Below are 21,953 nucleotides of genomic sequence, written 5' to 3'. Positions count from 1 at the left end.
AGGAAGGAGAACAAACATTACCCATGATTTTACTCAGAGATAATCTGTGAATATTGTTTTAAGAAGTCAGCAATTGAGGCCGGGTGCGGTCGCTCACACCTGTAATCCTAGCACTCTGGGAGGCCAAAGCGGGCGGATCGTTTGAGCTCAGGAGTTTGAGACCAGCCTGAGCAAGAGCAAGACCCCATCTCTACTAAAAATAGAAAGAAATTATATGGACAGCTAAAAAATATATTTATAGAAAAATAAGCCAGGCATGGTGGCACATGCCTGTAGTCCCAGCTACTCGGGAGGCTGAGACAGGAGGATTGCTTGACCCCAGGAGTTTGAGGTTGCTGTGAGCTAGGCTGATGCCACGGCACTCTAGGCCAGGGAACAGAGTGAGACTCTGTCTCAAAAAAAAAAAAAAGAAATCAGCAATTGGCATTTTGATTTTTTTTCATTTGATGTAGTACTTGCATAATCATTTTCCCATGTCCTTAAACTTTTTTCATGAATATTAGTTCTACAGCTGCATGATATTCCATAATTTGAATGAATGTATCGTAATTTGCTCAACCTTTTTCTTATTTTTATATACTTCTTCCCCTCCTCCCATTTTTAATTATTATAAATAATGCTATAGTAAATACTATTGGATATGTAAACATTTGGTATTGTTTCTTTGATAAAGACTCTTTGAAGTGAAATTACTGGAACAGTAGTTTTTCATATTTTTCTAAGTTCTATGATATGGTAATACCTGTTTCTTGTACATTTAAAATTATTAATCAGCAAAGTTGATTAATAATTAGTAAGCAAATTAATCTAGGCCCAGAGCCTTCTGGAGTAAAAGCTGTTTGATAACGTTCTCATTTTCTTTCTCAATATTTACTTGAATTTAGTCCTTTTTCACAGAAAACTTTCATTTCATTTAGATTTTTAATGTATTTACATATAGCCATGTAAAATTTTCTTTTTAATTATTTAAATCTACACATCTATGATTATGTGGCTTTATCTTTCTATTCTCATTTGTTTCTATGCATTTTCTTCTTCATTAGATTTTGCAGGAACACACCTTTTACAGCTTATTTTTGCAAAGCACCAGTTCTTTGACTGACTTGTTAATTCTGCTGCTTTTCTCTCCTCTGATTTTTTATGTTATTTTTATTAGCTTTGTTCTGCTTTCCTTAAATTTTGTTGTATGTGTGCTTATGAGTGAGTATGTTCTTTAACTTTTAAGTGGAATGTTTAGTTTCTTTAATGCATTTAAGGGCTAAGAAAGTACCATTGTGGGCATATCACAAAAGCTTTGGTAATTAGCTTATTTTCATCATTTCCTAAATAGAAGTTACTAGATTTTTTAAAATGTAAACTTCCTAATTTTATTACTTATAATTAGAGAATTGAGGCCCCAGGAATTTTTGTTTTTGGAAACTTAATCAAGGTTTTGTTTTAGCATTGAATAGAATAAATTTTTGGAAATGTTTCTTGGACTTTAGAAATAATTTGATATTCTTTGTTTATATTGAAGAAAGTTCAATGTAGCTACTCAACCTGAAAAATAATATCGTATAAAATTTCTACATAATTATTAATTTATGCCTACTCAAGACTGGTTCCATAATTTGCAAGCCCCAGTGTAAAATTAAAATATGGGGCCCCTGCTAAAAAATTATTAAGAATTTCAAGAGGGCAAGAACAGCATTAAACCCAGTGTGGGCCCTTCTAAACATGGTGCCCTGTGCATGCACCTGTGAAGCTGACGCTATGTCCACCAGACCTGGCATAGGTTGATGGCGTGTGCCACTGTCTCAAATTACAATATTATTTTTGTTAATTTCCACTTACAATACCATTAGATTTTGCTTCACATAATTTGATATTATTTTATTTATTGTCTAAAGCATTGTTACAATTGTTTCACTATAGATCATAATTTTTATCAATAAAAAAATAGCTCTGCTGTCATGTGCTTTTCTTCTTGAATCCTACATTTACAGTAACATTTCTTCCTTGGTATCATTCTGTTTGGGTGGGGTGTATTTACTATATTTTCCTATCACTTTTCTTTGTTAAAACCTTTTTACTTTTATTTATTTTCTATTTTTCTCAAAGTTACCTGTGCACAGAGTTTAAAGACGCAGCCGTTTCTATGAGGCTTATTGTGAAAAATAGTAGCCCCTGCCCACCAGCTCACCATTCTCCACTCCATGGAGCAGCCATTTGCAACACTTTTAGCTTGGTTGGGGGGAGGGGTGGCGTGGGGTCCGGGGGGTAGTGTGCATTTGGGTGGTTTATTTTATGAATCCTTGCACTCCTAAGAATGTCTTTCTATTCCCTCAGACGTGAAAGACAGCCTAGGTGGATACAGATGAGGGGTCTGTGTGTGTGTGTGTGTGTGTGTGTGTATGTACCACACAATATTTAAGCTGCATCCTTAAGAATGTCTTTTTGTTCCCTCATTCATGAAGAGCACCATTATTGAATTCTTGAACCACAGCAATTTCCTCCTCAAAACTCTGCATATGTTTTTTCCATTATATTCTACCATTTAGTGTTGTGGAAAGTGTGCAACACCCCAATTTCTCTTCTTTTATAAGCAACCATTTAAATTTTGTTTGTTTTTTAGATTGCATATAAAGTTCTCTTTCTGTCTTTGAAATTTAGAACATTTCTAGGTGTTGATCCTATTTTTTATAAGTTTAGCTTAGAATAGAGTAATCAATCTCCGAACTTTAAAGAAATGGAAAGTTTTCTTTTATATAACTTTATTATTATTCCCAACAAATTCACTTCCTGTTTAAGTTAAGAAGTTGGTTTCAGTTTCTTATCACATTGCCAGGAAAGATGTAATGGATATAAAAAGAATGAGAAACTTTGAGAGGACATAGGGACAGGAGAAAAATTTGGTAACAGGGACATCTACCTTTATTAACCTAAATTATGCTTTGTCTCTTCATAGCAGGAATATGGATGATTGATTTTATTAAACATTGATTTACTGGGAGAAGCAGGGAAACTTTTACCTTCAGAGGCAACACTTCCCTATTGATGCCATAAAATGTGGCCATAGCAAGTGTCCAAGACAGCAGACCAGCCACATTCCCACAGACTTTTTTGGCACTATCAAAACTATAATCATCCATATTAAAATACGGCTGGAGTAACTCCACAGTCTCTTCATTTATAGTGTCCTTGGGGAACTGCTGAAGGCTCCACAGGAATCCTGTTGCACTCATCAACTGAAAAACAGTATCACAGCCCGGTAAGTTCTGGGGCAAAACAGATAGTTTCTTCCTGAGTTAGTATGCACTTCTAAATTGAATGTTTTTCAAAGTAACAGTTGATTTGCTCTAAGTATACAAATAAAGACTATTGGCAGTAGTCAACCTAAATCTGTAAATGGCAAATTGTGTTTCAGTTTCCATAGTGAAAGAGTAAAGAAGAAAAGCGATGTAGGTTTCCTGTCTCGTAAGTGCGCCTGAGTGCCTCAAACCACCCAGGGACCCTTTTGAAGACTGGATTGGGTTGACACCACCTAGGCCGGGCCAATGCTACCCACTGGTTCTGGACAGATTTCATCAAAAGAAGGCATTCAGCTTTAAAATCTATCGCTACTTACATTTTGGGTGACGGAGTTTGAGATAAACTGGTCGATACACAATGATCAATTACTGTCTGCCGGTTTGTCTGGTCTGTATGGAGTGTACTGGGCAAGGGACACTGGCTGCACCTCACAGGACTCACACAGACAGGTTTTACTCACCTTCAGTGACTCCCCCCACGATGGCTTGCAGCAGGGTTTCTCCGGATCCATAGTAACAGGGTCAATTTTCTTTTGAAATAGTAACAGAACACAATCCATGATTCTCATAATGAGATGCGGTGGTTTCGCAAGCTTCCTGACTGTAGCAATATCATTTGGTTTGATGGTCTGCATTTGGGAGTAGGAGTCAATACATTTTTTATTGAGTAGTATGAATAGTTACATGAAAAGCTCTTTTAAATAATTAAGGTAGAAAATTTAAAAACATATTTTCTCCTCAGTTCCTGACTTTTATCTCCTCAAGGGTTTGAATTACAAGATTTTTGCACAGTGGTTGTTTTATTGTTATTTTTGGATTTCTGTTTGTTTTTATTCTTTTTTTTCCTCTTGACCCCAACTAAATGGTTTAAAATATCACTACCATCCACTGCCTACAACTCCAGACCTCCATTAACAAGACCCATTGATATGTAACATTTAGATAACTTCCATCTTCAAAGCACAGAGTCTATATTATGTGTGGATACTAAGAGAGGAGAGAAAGCCCAGAGTATCAGAAACGTCACCTTCAGTCTTCATTTTGGGGGCTGCTCTGTCTATTGAAGGGAAGGAATTAGGAGACAAAAGAAGTTATTGTAACATGTGGCTCTTGAAAATATTTTTAAAAGTTTCTATCCATGAGCTGGGTTTGGATTAAGACATTGCCTGACAGTGAAGGCAAGAAGGACTGGGAAACCATATCAATAAAATGTCCTAGGGTTTCTTTGGTTCAGTGATCTCACCCTTTTGCATGTTATTGTGGAACCTCTAAAGGGAGTGGGGGTGCAGAATGTCTCCTGGTCATTGTGAAAAAATGTATTAAATGATTATCATAGATTTATTCATTCATTTAACAACTTCAGGCATTCTCCCATATAAAACAAAACAAACAAAAACAGGCTTGTCCTCATAACCTCCGGAGGAAGGCAGAGAAAACATGGTTACCCTACACTAGGATTTCTGCCACGAAAGAACCATGTGAGTGATAAGAAAACACAGGAGAATCCAGAAGAACTGAAAACTTTCTGGAAGGAGTGAGGCCTTCAGCCAAGATTTGAAGAATGACTCTTATTAGGCAATGAAGGTTAGGTTCCCAGCAGAGGGACAGGCACATTTAAAGGTAACAGACCACGATTCTTATAGAATCTTATAGGTGTTTCTGTAAGATCTGGTCATATCATGTGTAGGGACAGAACGACAAGAGATAAAGTTCAAGAGGTAGACAGGAGTGGTTATCAGCAGCAGCAGAAGCACAGATATTTATTCAGCACTTTCTATGTGTCCAGCAAATTGCATTAATTACTTTTAGTGATTACATTCATCCTTCAAGCATCAAAAAGAAATTAAAATCCCCATGGAGACTCAAGAAAGTTAAGTAAATTTACTCTAGATCATATATTCACACACATATATAAATATGTATGAAATGGTGGTCATGAGAGGCAAATGCAGATGGACCTGCCTCACGGCAGTGGACGCCTACCCTGGGACTTTACCCTAACAGCAGTGGGAACCACTGGAAGATTTTAAAAGGGGGCATGACATAATCTGGAGGAGATGCTGGAGGAAATGAGGAGGCTGTCTATGTACTCTGAATTCCTGTTCTGTTTAGGCCATTAATCACCAGCATTATTTCCCAGTTCTCATGGAAGGCTGATTTTTATGCAATAAAAATGATGTGATATGAGAAGTCAGGACTTGAAAAAACTAGAACTTAGAAAACAGAATCGATGGAAACATTTGATTAAGATTAATAAATCACATCAAAAATGCAATTGAGTTTCCTGATTATACAATCCCACAGTTGATTTCAAGTCATGAAACATGGCGCCTGCTAGAACTTGTGTTGGGAGAGAGAGCAATGCACCACTTACGTTCAGGGCCGCTTCCGCTTCTTCCAGCGCAGGTTTAGCGGCCTCGAGTTTGGTCTCAGCTTTTACTTTTTCAGTGTCAATTTCATCCACAATTTTTTGGGCTTTGTCTTTTACCTCCTGTACTTCATTTTTAATTTTGGCTGAAGCCTGAGCGCTTACTGTGACTTCTGCTAAGACCTGTTAAATTGAGGAAACATGAAAGCAAATAGAAAACTTTTAAGCAAAATTTACAGGTTTGAGTAGTAAGAGAATATTTATTCAATATAAAACATGACTGAGAGAAAATTTATTCCCCAAGTTGTCTATATTTTAAGGTTTATTGAGGTAATTCCTTTGAGCAGTTCCTTTCAGTCTCCAATTTCCTAAGCTTTCCTTAGACTTAGATTACATATAAATAACTAAGCTTTCAGAGAAATGGTATTTCCACTCTCTGAATTCTAGAAAATTAAAATAATTCAAGTAAGTATAACAGAATAAGGTCAGAAGCCAAAATAAAAGCCTCATGTAATAACAATAAAAGTAGCCACTGTTTATTAGGTGCTCAGCATAGGCCAGGACCATGCTTAAGTGCTTCCCCTGTATTATGACACTCATTTCAGTGCCTGGGTAAGGGTCAAGAGTTAAGTGTCTGTTCTCAAGTGACTGGTAGTGAGTGGCAGCTGCAAGCAGCCTGAAACTGACGGGCTGTAGACAAAGGAGCAGCACACTTGGATCCCTACCACCATGGGAGAAGTATCTTTCTTTCTTTCTTTCTTTCTTTTTTTAAACTCTATCACCTCTTTCTTTTATCCTTTTCTCTCCTAGACACAAACTTTAGATGAGGCCTGGGCCATCCTAGAAACCTAGAGCTTACAGGGTCCTTAAAGAGAAGACCAAATATAACTCATAGAAACTTCATAAACAGATGAAACAGAACAAGAGAGAGCAAGAGAAGAAAGAATATTCCTAGACCAAGTAGCAGATATAATAGTTTAGATACATCTTGGTATAAGTTGAACAAAAATATCTAATGGTCTTTGTGAACCTTACCTTACCAGAAATTATATATTGGTTTATACCCTGCTTATGTTTAAATAATATTTTAAAATAATGCTTTCTTAGTATGGAAAAGTATTCCTCATCAGTAGTGATAAAATAAATGCAAACTCACTTCATCTGCTTTTACAGAAGCCACTGCCAATTCCTTCTCCTTTACTGCAAGATCTTGAGAGAGTTTAGCGACAGATTCACTTGCCTCCATAAGCTTATCAAGACCTTGAGAAATACACACATACACACTCTTGCTGAGTATGTGGATAGCCCGTCATCAAATACTTATTCAATATTTACTACTTATAAGGGACTGCACATGCACTCTAACACATATAATTATTTATAGACAAAAGCTTTAAAAATATACATATCTTAGGAGCAACAATCCTAACCATATTTCAGAGTTTCAACAGTGGAGGGTAAAGAAATGCTCTGATTGAAGAATATCAATCATCTAGCTACATTTAAGGGAAAGTCACAATATCATACTGAATAAGATTATTCAGGAAGCTTGACAAAGTCATGCTCTTTTTGGCTTTGTAAACAGTTTGTAGCTATCATTTTTTGATCATATTGCAGCTAAGATTGCAAATGAGATTGAAAATATATTAACATTTTTGTGGCTCTCTTTGCTATAAAAATGTATGTAACTGACTCTGTGACTTTCAGTGCTACTGAGAAAAATAATTGGTTAAATGACTTTCTCACATATCAATTGGGTTCTAGATAGCAGTGTGTTGGTAAATGTTTAACATCTGGGTCTCTGGGGAAAGGGGAAGCACCCATTTGTATATTTTCCAGTTTCCACAGTGTAAACACTTCCACCATAGCTTATTTCAAGCTAACAGGAGATTCTCAGTCGCTCACCGTTATATATTTCCACCACACAGAGAGAATTGAAATAACCTAAAGAACATTGATAATAGTAAAATAGAGTAAAAATAACTGGGAAGTGATGAGTTTTGAATATTTATTGCCTATATTTTAAATATAATTTATTTAATTTAGGTACATATGGCTTAATTTTTAATGAAGGCTATGTTGAACAAACACATCATAAAACTCCTAAAAATGTAACAATTGGCTTTCACGCGCCAGTGCAAGTCAGCTTTGGCACACTACCGATTCTAGCGCATCGTTCAGAAAAGTTGCAAGAAGGTGAGTCACGAGAAAAACCTCACAAGGTTTCTTTCCCAGTGTTGCTATCATCACTGTCACTCCACACACCCTGGAGTTCAGTTATGGCATGTGACCACTTTTTGTCCAGGGGAAATGAAAAGAATGAACTGAGGTGCTTTGGACTGTTTGGGCCACATGCTTTCTGGACACAGAATCTGTTCCGATGTACACTTTTCCTACTTACACGCTACATGTGCCTGAAACTCAGCAAACTGCTGCTCAGCTCAACTATCTCTTTTTGCTTTTACTGGTTTTTATTTCTGTTTTGCCTTTTCGTTTATTAGAAATTTAGATTTCCTTTATTAGAAATTAACATGGCAAAGTTTATACAAATCAAGGCAAATCGTAATGAAACCAAAAACTGAAATTGGAGTCAGTTCCCAAGAGCTGTCTTCTCCCTGCCTGCAAGCAGCAACTCAGTGGCTATGGTGACTCACCGCCCAGCATGGTGGACACAGAGCTGGGGGAAATGGGCCAGCGCTGTTTAGATTTTCTTCTGCTCAGAGTTTCTTGACAGTTCAAAAGACCCTTAAGGACATCCCTTAAAAATATCCACTACTAACAATAAAATTAGTATTTTGCTTTCAAACATGATATGCACCAAACAAAATATTGAGATCACCATCAAACAAACCCTAAAAAGATAAGATTCCATTCTTCTTACCAATATTCATACGCTCAGCTTGTTCATTAATAAATTTCACCTTTTCAGTATAAATGTTTTTATAACCATTTATAAATGAGAGATAAGATTTGGGAGTCACATGTGCTCTCCGGCGGTATCTGAAAGTAGAACACAAAAATGACCATTTCTATTATTCCAGTATACTGCCATAAAATGACACCCTTCCCAACATGAAATAATGTGATTCTGTAGAGTGCTTCACGAGCAGGAAAGCAGAAATTGCGTACGGAAAGAGCACTAAATCTCTATCTGGTGATTTGACCTTTAACTCTGACTCTGGGCTTCTGTCTCCTCATCTGGAAAACTGAGAGAAGAATGTCTGCCCTACCCCTTCCAGAGTTTTGTGAAGATCAAATAAAATAGCATATATGAACATGCTTTGTAAACTTTAAGGTTCTGGACAAATATTAGGGATAAGCAGTTGAAATGAATTTGTGCTATGATCGATTTTCATTCAACTGGTATTTTCTGCATACCTCTTCCCTGCCGCATACCAGCTGGGTGGGCTTAGAGAATCAAAAACCAATCTCTCCCCTGATTCATCTGATTGGCCTTAAAATCAAGGATGCCATGCTTGATTCAAATGTTCAACTCATTGTGGGCTTTATTATAGTAATTATATTTAATGATAGAAGTAGACAAAAGAAATAATTTTATACAGAAAAAACTCAAGTCAAAGAAGAGTTCTTCACATACTATAAAATTATTTTGCCTTGTACACTAAATTTTCACTTTTGGAGTTCTGAAAATTTTTAATATTTTTAAAGTTTTTTTTTTTTAGAAACTTGGGCACATATGTGACTATCATTAAAGTGTTATAAAAATATTGTATTCAGAATAAACTTCTACAACCTAAGAAGATACGAAAAATTTGGAAAACACACCAAAATTTTGAAAAATAAAGAAACTGTTTTATACAGCTGTACAAAGGTAAAAATTTATGTCACAGATGACATGAGCAGGAGGAGTTCAAGTTAAGTAGAAAGAAAATCTTCTGAACAGTAAGAATTAATACATGCTGATTCACCAAGACAATCTGGGAGATTATCTAGAATTATTTAGGAGGGGTAGTCTGGGTATGGTTTTAAGTAAAGAAGAAGGTCTAGAATAAACAAACTTTTGTGAGGCAGGGACCTCCTTGAAAATCAATGACAGTGTTACCAAAGCTCTCTATTCAGAAAAACAGACATAGCTTTTCTGGGAGTTTCTGCACCCCCTGAAGCCCATCCGCTAACCCTAAGGGAGTAGCCCACTGTTCTTGAGATCCACATGGGCCCACCTGCCAGTCGTACACAGTGACCATCATGCTTTGGGGGTCGCAGGGAAAGCTGTGTTCTGGAACTGTTCACACCAGCTTTCGCATAATGAACACACAATCACTGCTTTTACTGAGTGGTTTTCCTACCATCAATTAGTATTTTGTTTCACAATTATTTGGCATAAAAACATTAATAAGACTAAGAAATAAAAATACAAAACCTAAATGTTCTCTTAACATAGGCAATAAAGAAACTTTAAAACAATGTACTTTCATCGAAATAAATAATTCATTTGAATAAGAAACTAATTTTAAACAGTTTCTAAGGAATTAGTTAAGTCATTTCCAAAACAAAATTAAACAAATGAAATGAAGCAATTCATTAAGCATCTGTTACTTTGAGGCCTGGTATTGAAGTGTGGATACCGGTTAATTTTTAAATCTCGTTTATTTGCCATCTTTTCAATTCGTAATCACTCGAAAATCAAAGCAAGAACAATCTAAATGCAGCTGGGACCTCCTGCTCAATCAATGTGAGGAGTCTTTTACTGCAGCAATCCCCAACCTTTTTGACACCAGGGACCAATTTCATAGAAGACAATTTTTCCAGGGACTGGGTGGCAGGGGGAGGGGTGGTTTCGGGATGATTCAAGCACATTACATTTATTGTGCAGTCAAACCTCTCTACTAATGATAATCTGTATTTGCAGCCACTCCCCAGCCTAGCATCACTGCCTCAGCTCCCCCTTGGATCGTCAGGCATTAGACTCTCATAAGGAGTGTGCAACTAGGTCCCTCACATGCACAGTTTACAGTAGAGTTCCTGCTCCTATGAGAATCTAATGCTGCCACTGATCTGACAGGAGGTGGAGCTTATGTGGTGATGCGAGTGATGGCAAGTGGCTGTAAATACAGATGAAGCTTCACTTGCCCCCTGCTGCTCACCTCCTGCTGTGCAGCCTGGTTCCTAACAGGCCACGGAACGGTACTGGTCCATGGCCCAGGGGGTTGGGGACCACAGTTTTACTGGATGTTACATTTAATTCCTCTTTGGAGTGTACTTGGTGGTTCAGTAGCTCTGGTGCCTATGTAATGTCACTTACCTTTGGAAGTAATTTTCACAGCTCTCTGAAACCATATCATGAAAGAGCCCCATTGTTTCTACAACTTGTCTTTTAATTTCACCAGAACAAACAATATTATAGCCTGAAAGGAAATAGGAGGCTACAGCAATGAGAGCCTCCTTCGGCCAGCGACTGAACCAGTCCATAGTGCAACCCGAGATCAAGCCGGGAAACTTCAAAGAACGGGCACGAAACTTCTCACCAACCTATTGATGGCAAAGTCACAAAGCATTAGACACACAGGGATTATAAGTCAGCTAGAGAGAGAGTTACACATTCTGGGCCTACAATGTGACATCAAAATTTTTTTTAACAAATCTGGGGCTGCAATAATATATAAATTTAGTGTTCAGATGAAGACAGGAAATATATTTCGCACTCTTCCCTGTCCTGGGACTACATCTATTATACATCATTGCATTCGATTCTAGGAACTGCCTTTTTTTTTTTTTTTGAGACAGAGTCTCACTCTGTTGCCCAGGCTAGAGTGAGTGCCGTGGCGTCAGCCTAGCTCACAGCAACCTCAAACTCCTGAGCTCAAGCGATCCTCCTGTCTCAGCCTCCCGAGTAGCTGGGACTACAGGCATGCACCACCATGCCCGGCTAATTTTTTCTATATATATTTTTAGCTGTCCATATAATTTCTTTCTATTTTTAGTAAAGATGGGGTCTCGCTCTTGCTCAGGCTGGTCTCGAACTCCTGAGCTCAAACGATCCGCCCACCTCGGCCTCCCAGAGTGCTAGGATTACAGGCGTGAGCCACCGCGCCCGGCCTAGGAACTGCCTTTTAAGAGGAAACTGACAAACTGGAACTCTTTCAGAGAGAGAGATCAAGACTGTGAAAGGCCTGGGCACCAGGACAAGTGAGAACAGCTGCACGAACAGATGTTTGGTCTAAAAAGGAAACAACTTAGGGAGTCTGCAAAAACTTTCTCCAATATCTGAAAGGCTTTATGTGGAAGAGGGATCGGGTTCATTACAGAGCAGAATCAGAATCAGAGGAGAAAAGTGCAGACAGACAAAATTCAATTGATTGTAAAGAGGAGCGTTCTAGCAATTAGACATCTAAAAATGAACCAGGCTGCCTCGTAAATCAGTGACACCCCCCTGAAGCAGAGCTATAATGGAAATGTTCTGTATATGTGCTTTCCAGTGTGGCAGCCGCTAGACACGCGTTGCTATTGAGCACTGGAAATGGGGTTAGTGGGACTGAGCAATTGAATTTTTATTTTTACTTAATGCTAATTAATCAAAATTTAAATAGCCATGTACAACAAAGGGCTACTGTATTGAACAGCACAGTGAATTCAAACCTACATCAGGGACATTCTAGTAAAGATGGTATGTCTATGCTGGAGGCAGAGCTGGATGAGATTTCATCACCAAATCCCTTGCAATTCAAATAATCCATGTCTATTAATGAAAATTGTAGGTTACGGAACAATTTCTAATAATATGAATATTTCAAATGATCATATTGGAAACGAGATTTTGGTTGATGGAGATTAGTGGTAGTAAAGTATTCATTAATTTTAAGTCAATGTAAAAACATCAATTTCTGAGCAAATCATCTCATCAGAGAAGGTAAACTAAGTACCTTTAAATAAGTAACTCCTTGTACATGGATAGGAATAAAAAAAATAAAAACTCACTGGAGAAAAGCAGAGAACAACATGCAAGTTCCTCTTTGATCTTGAAATGAAGTACTCATACAGATTATCGAAGGTCGGAGGATGGCGAGGCAGCTCCCTTTTCATCACCGATATCAGACCTTGGGTGATTTCATCCATCTCATCTCGCGCAAACAAATTAGAAATCTTTGAGGAACAGACAAGACAGTGTTCTGTATTTAAGAGTTCCCCATGGCCAATTCACTGCCGAAGTCTAGTCCCTTTTTTCACGTCATCTCGTCTCATATTTTCTTTATGCGCCTCCACAGGTCAAACCCTTGGTTAGCCAGAGATTACCAAGAGCGCAAATTTTTATTGAGCAGCTTAATCAAGAGCAAATTATGGTTTCCTGGGCTCACAGAGCTATCGCCAAAAAGCTATCACCATTTCAATCTCCTCTTTAAAATGCCCAGATTTGCCCTCTCTTCTTTGACTCATAGTCAGTCTTCTCAACTCTGGCTCTAAAATACTTAACTAGCTTGTGCACCAGTAAGCATCTGTATACACCATTGTGCAGGGAAGAGTTAACACAGCAGGCCTAATCTTGAGAAGGATGTGCTTGCAGACCTGGCCCTTGGGGGGTATCAGGGAACTTGGCCTTTGGAACATCTCCCCCATTACTAATTGATAAAACTGCTCTGCTGTGCCTGCTAGACTGTGTATACACATTGCGAAATATGGTGAACACCTGCTCTCCTTTTAGGAATCTGGAACTTTGGCAGTTGTGCCCAGCTAGGCAGGCAGTGACTACATGACCAGCCCCAAACAAAACCACTAGACTCTGCATCTCAAATGGGCTTCCCCGAACAGAAACACAGTGCCTGTCACCGCACTTCATATTGGAGGGAGAGCATGCTCTGTATGGCCCCTTGGTGAGAACACAGGAAGCCTGCACGTGGATATTCCTCCAGACTCCACATGATGTGCCTTTTTCTTTACTGATCCCACCATGGATCCTTACTGGTTACTGTAATAAATCTTAGACATGAGTACAAATACAGGTTGAGTATCCCTTATTCAAAATGCTTAGGGCTAAAAGTGTTACAGACTTTGGATTTTTTCAGATTTTGAAATATTTGCATTATACACTTACCAGTTGAGCATCCCAAATCCAAAAATCTGAAATCCAAAATGCTCCAGTAAGCATTTCCTTTGAATATCACATTGGCACTCAAAAAGTTTTGCATTTTGGAGCATTTTGAATTTCCGATTTTTGGAATTGGGTTGCTCAAGCTGTTTATGTTGAGTCCTGTGAGGCCTTCTAACAAAGTACCGAACCTGTGAACGCTCATGGAAGTGCTGATACAAGTGGTATCAGAAGTGGTGATGCAAACATCCCCTTACAGCTTACAGAAATCTTTTTTTTTTTAATTTTTATTTTTTTAATTTTTTGGGTTTTTTTTCTTTTTATTTCAGTTTATTATGGGGGTACAAAAGTTCAGGTTATATGTATTGCCCATGCTCCCCCCATCCCTCTGAGTCAGAGCTTCAAGCGTGTCCATTTCCCAGACGGTGAGAAAGCACACATTGCACTCATCATGTTGGGTATCGGACAGAGGTGTGGGGTCGGGGGAGGGGATGGGTGTCTACCTACATGACAGTGTGCATCTGGGGAATGGACATGCTTGAATGTTCAGCTTACAGAAATCTTTAAACCATTCCATACTCTTGACTAGTAGGTAGGTAGGTAGATAGATATAGATACTTTGCTTCTCCTAAAATAAATTATAGGATAGAATGGAAGATTGAGGAGACAAGTAAGGATCCACATTTAGAATGAACAAAGCATACCAAAAATCTGGAGGTGGGCAGCATTAATTTCACAGGAACTTCAGAAAATCTACTAAATCTCATATGGTAATCATTTCTAAAATCACGAACATGCTAAACGTTTCGCTTCTGAAGGGTTGCTGATTTTTCTATTCAAATATAATTTAGGCCGGGCACGGTGGCTCACGCCTGTAATCCTAGCACTCTGGGAGGCCGAGGCGGGTGGATCGCTCAAGGTCAGGAGTTCGAGACCAGCCTGAGCAAGAGCGAGACCCCGTCTCTACTAAAAAAAATAGAAAGAAATTATATGGACAACTAAAATATATATATAGAAAAAATTAGCCGGGCATGGTGGCACATGCCTGTAGTCCCAGCTACCCGGGAGGCTGAGGCGGTAGGATCGCTTAAGCCCAGGAGTTTGAGGTTGCTGTGAGCTAGGCTGACGCCACGGCACTCACTCTAGCCCGGGCAACAAAGCGAGACTCTGTCTCAAAAAAAAAAACACAAAAAAACAAAAAAAAAAAACAAATATAATTTATAGTTTTATAATACGAGCTTTTTCTCTACTTTTGAGACCTACCTCCCCTGAAGATAGCAAGTTGTTAAGGTATTCTAGAAATGCCTCATCTTTGATTTCGTTGTCAGTAAAGATGAAGGTGATGCCTTTTCCTTCAGCACCAGCAACTCTGTACAAAGACTTTAAGTCATCTGTTAGATTAGTCACATTGTAAGACCTAAAAAGAGAAGTGATAGAAAATTTAAAATTAGAAAATATGTAGTCATAATTTATCTCAAAACACAATAACAACCTATGATAATTAAAGCATAATCTGTACCTGCTCCCACAGATATTAATAGTGCCTGCTAGAAAACACAGAGATGAGAGCTAAAGAACTATATACTGCCAGTAAAACCAACATGTTTTATTTAAATTGAGAAGTGAGAAATAGGGAATTTACTAGAAATGATCCATGAAGCATGACTGGGAATAGGAAAATGAACTTTTAGTGTCTTCAATCTGACAGTCCTCCGCAACAGATTTTGCCCAAGTGATTATATGTACAATATCTAAAACCTGAAATTTGGATGAGTTTGGTTTGGTGAAAAAGTCACAATAAATTGTGAAAAAAATCACTGACAAGGTTAGTTATATATAACAAAATTAGATGTATATAGAGACAATTTGCACAGCTCATTAAGTGGCTAGATACAGAGAAAGCCTACAGGAAAATATGCATTACATAATGGGGTATAAATAATAGAAATGTTATAATTAGGTGGTTATAGATTATGAAAAGAGAAGTTCTTGGTCTTTGTTTTTCTGTTTACCCTGTTTCCTGTTAAATGTGTGTGCTACCAGAGGTGATGCGATGTATAAAAATAAAGCAGACATTTTCTGAAGTGTTGTATGTAAATAAATCTTCATGGGCAAGTTAATGACAAGGAAACTCTCACTTGAAGAGGTGCTACAGTGCAAGTAATTGGGACTTCAGTGAAAGCCGTAGGGTCTGATGGAACGATGATCGGCAGTGGAACCAGAAAGACCTGGTAGCCTGGGGCTGTCAGAGTAATCCTCTAACTGGCCAGTCTCTGAATCAATCAGCCAATGAAGTCACATAACCATTTTTTGAAGATTTTTCAAAAAATTAGACCAACTATTTTGTAGTGCTTTTGCAATACATACTAATACATAATAGTCACCCCTCTTAGAGGTTCCAGCCTCTCTGGATTGGTTGGTTTGCCTATGAAAGGCATGCTCCTGGACAAGCTGTTTGAACCTCTAATTGGCTAGCCTGGAAGCCTAAGTCTCTCCCTAGTCAGCAGGACCCCAGATGCCAGAGCATCAAGAATACAGAAAATGCCTGGTGCAGTGGTGCCTGCCTGTAGTCCCAGCTACTCCAGAGGCCGAGGCAGGAGGATTGGCTTGAGCTTAGGAGTTCAAGGCCAGCCTGAGCAACACAGCAAAAAAGAAAAAGGAAAAAAGAATAAAGAAAATAAGAGAATATAATTAATACACCTTCCTTAATTTAAGCTTCTGTCATTTCTAACTACAGTGACTGCAGCATCACCTGCCCCAGCATCACACATTCAGATACCTACAGGAATCAGCAGATAATGCCAATGAGTGAAGCAGGACTAGGGGTGCTCTGGTAAACTGGAGGATTGCACACCCCATCTAGGGAGGCAGCTGCTGCTCAGCTCTGGCCATCTGCGAATGTAGGCCCTATGTTGGCAGATCTTCCAATTATTTCAAGAGAAGTCAGAAAAATGTTTTTTTTTTAAATGTGAAACCTCCCAATATTTAAATGTTGACAACTAATTAAATTTTTAAAATTTAATTTGACTAATCTCTAGGTATATGATGTTTTATGTTTTTTAAATGCTCTTATAAATTGCATCTTGTTAAATTTTTATTTCCCATTTGTTTGGCAGCAGAGTGGGGGGTGTGTGTGTATGTGTCTGTAAACTGGTGAATTGATCTAAAATTCATGTGGAAATAAATAAGCCAAATAGTCAAGATAATCATGAAGAAGAACAACAAACTTGAAGATCTGACACACCAAATATAACCATATTAAATATATACACATATTTAAAAAGCTACAGTAATTAAAACAGTGAGTAATGGTACAAAGATAGATAAATAAACCAGTGGAATAGACTATTGTCACATATATGATCAGATGACTTATGATAAAAAATGACGTCATGTGGCAGGGAAAAGATGACCTTTTAATAATAAATGGAGCTGAATCATTCAGCTATCTATACTGGAAATAATCTCAACTACTACCTTAGACTTTATAAGAAATTAAATTTTAGGTGGATTATAGTTCTAATTGTGAAAGTAGTAAAATTTTATTTGTAAATGTGAAGGAAATCATGGGAGAACATCTGTGTGACCTTGGGGCAAACAAAGATTTTTAAACAGAATACAAGAGTACCAAACATAAAGGGAAAAAAATGATCAATTAGGTTTCATTAAAATTAAGATTCACTAAGAAAGTAAAAAGGCAAATCAATAACTGGGAGAAGACACTTGCAATACACACTCTGACAAAGGAATTATACCCAAAATACATAAAGAATTCCAAATAATCAATAAGAGAGAGAATCACAACCCAATTGGGAAAAAATGGGCAAAGGGCTTAATTAAGCAGATATTTTACGAAAGAGGCTATCCAAACAGCCAATGAGAGATGAAAAGGTGCTCAATATTATCAGCCGTCTGGGAAATTCAAACTGAAACCACAACGAGATACCACTGGCACTGCTAAGATGGAAAAGATTCACAATGCCACGGGCGGGCCAGGATGCAGAGCAACTGAAACGCTCATGACCTGTTGGCAGAATCGTAAACTGGAACCACCACTTTGGAACATGACTTTGCAGATCTACTAAAGATGAATATCTGCATCCTCTATACCCAGGAATTTTACTTCTAGGAGTACACCCAGGCATGTGCAAGAATATTCATAGCAGCTCTATTTGCCAAAACGGTACAATAGATAAGTAACTTGTGGTAATATGGGAATAAACTATTGCTACATGAAGCATCATGGATGACTCTGACAAACACAGTGCAAGGATAGAGATGGGATGCAAAAGAGCAAATCCTGTATGAGTCCATTGACATAAACTTCAGAACTAGACCAAACTAATCGTTGTGCTCAGGAGTCAGAATACGGTTACCCTTGGGAGGGTGATGACTGAGACATGACATGTGGGTACTCCGGGGGTGCAAGTAGTGTTTTATTTCTTCATTTGTGGGCTGGCTACATAGGTGTACTCACTTTGTAACACCCATGATTTATGTACATTTCCTTATAGATGGAATACAGAAATTAAAAGTTTATTTTCAAAAGAAATAGGCCAAATTGTTGTGTTTTTTTAAACATTTAACTTCAGTAAAACTATAGAAAAACATATTGCTATGTTTTATTTTTATCCTACCTGGTTAAAGTTATCTGGAATATTTGATATCCAGCTATAAAAGAGGCCAATCTTGAAAGACTTTGTTTTCCCGAACCACCAACACCCACAAGCAGTGCATTTCCACATGATGTTCGAACTATTCGTGAAATCTGTTTTGAAATAAAATAGTGTTTATTTGAAAACAGCAGGCAAAGTTTACATTCTCTTGCATTAAATGGTCTGAGGTTTGACCGTATGTTTCCAGACCACATTAGACTTTTTCAGAGGTAATGGTATACCTCCGAATTTTAAAAATGAAACTTAAAGTACTATATTAATTTATTAAACTCAAATTCTTTCCTTGTCCATCTATATTTACACCATGAAAAATAGAACAAATTGACTTTAGTTCCTTATATTTCAAAACTATTCTGTGTATGTGTAATTTTACTATCTTTAGACTCAAGGATAGTAGAGCTCCTCTTCCCAATCCACTGAAGATGTAAGAAAAGTTTAGGATTGTTTCTTTATTATTCATCTGTAAACCATACTGAATCATGTAGACATCCAGCTCTACAATGAATACTACCTCTATCATATCTCTGCCAAAAACATTTTTTTAAGTACCAAACTTCTATTTCCAATGGGCATGGGAGATCCTTTGTAGAAACAGACTTGGAGAGACAGCCTTTAGTCTTGTGTTGCTTTTCTATCGTTGATTCCTTTGGTGAGGATAAGACTCAAATTGCAGTTCAAATCTTATGGGTAGGCCAACTGAAGATATTGCTAAAAAGCTATCTTTTATGTTATCGTAACTGATTAGGAAGAAAGTCTAGATGGATCACTAAATCCATTGTCACCATTAGAAATATTTTTTTTTAAATGCAAGTTTTATAGGTGGCAGATCAATAATGACACATTGGTGTGTATTAATTCTATTATTATATTTTAAAATATGTTAATGACTTACGGTTTTGTACCTAGAACAGGGTCTCAGGCCCCCAGATCCCTAGTACCTAGCCATAGTGGGTGCTCAATAATTACTTGTTGAATGGATGAGTGTGAAAACAGCCCTAGGACATCTGGAATTTCACCAACTTTGCAGAAGATGACCATGCAATGAATACAGAGCTGACTTCTATTTATCAAATCTCCCTACTCCATGCTGTCACTTCCTGGGGAAACTCCTTTTCCATCAACCAATTACAGAAGTAAACAACTGTTTTCTGCAGCCCTTCAGAGTTGGATCAAACTCTGCTCCTTTTAGTGCTTCCTCTTACTGGCTTCTATTTTCTCACCAGTCCTGTACACCTGCCTTACCCTTTCACCAACAGTTTGTTCATAATCTGTAAACCAATCATGAAATAGACACTTTTTAAAGCAACATCTTTTCCTCCATGGGGAAAGAGATTCCCATAGGGTCAAAATATAATTTGAGGAGGGTATATTTCTTCACAGGATTCTCTAGCTTACTTTCTAGAAACATGAAACTCTGACTCAGTGTGCTCTGCACACAAAACCCATCAATCTGCCCTTGAAAAACATTAGCTGTCATGCAGGTAGATTCAATATTGAGCCTTTGTTTTCTGGGACAACTTATGTACACTCTTCTGTATGCTACCTGATAGTATATACTTATTCTCTCAAAAGGTTTCCCTATGAAATTTACTAAGCTTTTACACAATCTACTTAGTCCAGTTAATAAAGTTAACAATTAGAACCTTGACAAGATGAGTCATTGCATCTTTAAAAAACACCAGATCTAGAGATGTTCCCCTGATGATTTCATTGAACTGTCTCTGGTAAAACTGGAGTTTCTCAGCCAGAAAGTCAAAGGAGGGTACCTATGGGTGGGGAGAGAGAAAAATAATATTTAAGATCCAAATATTTATTAAAGTAACAATTGCAAAGACACTTAAAAGTAATTCTAAAAAAATGTTTTTTAAAAACTTGTGGATTTTCAGAGATTTGTCATATATTAGTCTACTTTTAGCTATTTCCATTGTTAGAGGCCTGAAACTTAACTGCATTAGTTGGTTTCCAATACAAAATCATTCTGACATTCCCCTTCAAGAGGCCCAACACCAACTCTTATTGATGGTAATCAACAAATAAATGTAACAATTTTTTTTTAGTTTTTATTTGCTTTTTAATATTGTTTATGGCTTTTGAAAAATATATAGAAGTTTCACATTATTTATGTAGTAAAATCTACAAGTCTCTGTTGTTTCAGAAGTAAATACTTACCTACTTTGTTTTACAAAGTGTTCCTCCCCATTTAATTCTTTGATCTACATGCACTTTGGAATTAATTTATTACGTCACCCTATTTTTAAAAAATCCCTTGGAAATCCTTTTTGAAATTTCATTAAACTTATACATTAATTTAGGAAGAATGAGGTGTTGCCATTTAATCAAGTAAACTTTCATCATCTTACTTCCTAGATATTTTAGAGTTGCTGTTAAATTAAATATGTTTATTCTATATTTTCTACCTGGTGATTGTTGGCAAACGTTAGAAAACTTTTTCTGTGAAGGGTAAGATGTCAAATATTGCAGCCTCTGCCGCACATTCAGTGTCTGTGGCAACTGCTCAACTCTGCCCTTGTAGTGCACAGCAGCCACAGACAATATGTCAGCAAATGGGTGTGTCTGTGCCCCAATAAAACTTTATTTTATGAACACTGAAATTTGAATTCCATGTAGTTTTTACATGTCACATGATATTCTTCTTCTTGTTATTTTTTTCTAACCATTTAAAAATCTAAAAATCCTTCTTAGCTCACAAGTCTAACAAAAATAGGCAGTGGGCTGCATCTGGCCCACAGACTGTAACTTGCCAACCCTGGTACAGAGGATAGTTACTGAGTTTCATATTCATGTGACACTTGGTCATCTTCCTGAGCTCATTAGTAAAAGCAGGTTTTAAATTCTCTTGAATTATATAACTAGGTAACTGCATCTAGAAGTAATGATATTTTGGTTTTTTATCTGATAACAATATCTATTTTTGTCATTTTGTTGCACTGCCTAGAATTTTCGCAGCAATGTTAAATAAAGTGGTGACATTTATTAGGCATACTTGTCTTAATACCTGACTTTAATGAGATTGCTGCTAAATTTCATTGAAGGAATTGGTATGTGACGACTAAGAATCACAACACATCACTAACTCAGAAGTTACAGCAACTCCAAGGCGGGACTCTGATGCGGAGAGAAATAGCTAGTTAGATGAGTGATCTGAAAACCTCTTTTAAGAGATCCAAATAAATACCAATTCATAGACTTTGGGTACTTCAAACATGGTGTCTTCAGGTTCATCACCGGTTGGCTCCGGCATGTCACGGAGAAAATCCACAAAGTACGGCTCAGGAAGGATACACGATGCCGCCTCGGAGCCAATATTTTCTTCGATTGCACGAATGAGCTGTGCATTAAACCACTGCTCATCTTCAGGAGTTATAAATCTGAGAGAAAAAAAAACAAGAGCAAGAAAGCAAAAGATGAAAGCATCTTTTCTAGCTGAACGCTTCCCTTTCCCTCCTCTCAGCTCCCACCCTGCACCTTCCTCATCTCAGGACGGGGCACAGCATGTCCTGCCTTTTGACAGGAAAGGCATAACCCCAGCCAAGAGAGTTATAACATCAATGACATTG

At 37.6% G+C, this 21,953-nt stretch overlaps 1 protein-coding gene across 1 annotated transcript in view; it reads right to left on the bottom strand.

The window, feature by feature from the left end:
- DNAH8 (dynein axonemal heavy chain 8) overlaps window positions 1–21,953 on the bottom strand; it is a 296,755-nt gene that overhangs the window by 100,745 nt on the left and 174,057 nt on the right. Inside the window, 11 exon segments of the mRNA XM_069487596.1 lie at window positions 3,012–3,227; window positions 3,752–3,919; window positions 5,665–5,841; window positions 6,815–6,918; window positions 8,540–8,658; window positions 10,922–11,148; window positions 12,595–12,759; window positions 14,963–15,116; window positions 18,337–18,467; window positions 20,019–20,141; window positions 21,572–21,764. Of these exon segments, the coding sequence (XP_069343697.1) occupies window positions 3,012–3,227; window positions 3,752–3,919; window positions 5,665–5,841; window positions 6,815–6,918; window positions 8,540–8,658; window positions 10,922–11,148; window positions 12,595–12,759; window positions 14,963–15,116; window positions 18,337–18,467; window positions 20,019–20,141; window positions 21,572–21,764 (1,777 nt within the window).

This window comes from Eulemur rufifrons, chromosome 15, assembly GCF_041146395.1.
Source record: "Eulemur rufifrons isolate Redbay chromosome 15, OSU_ERuf_1, whole genome shotgun sequence".
NCBI classification, from domain to species: domain Eukaryota; kingdom Metazoa; phylum Chordata; class Mammalia; order Primates; family Lemuridae; genus Eulemur; species Eulemur rufifrons.
The sequence above is the reverse complement of the archived record's forward strand: the minus strand, read 5'-3'. Positions and strand labels throughout refer to the sequence as shown.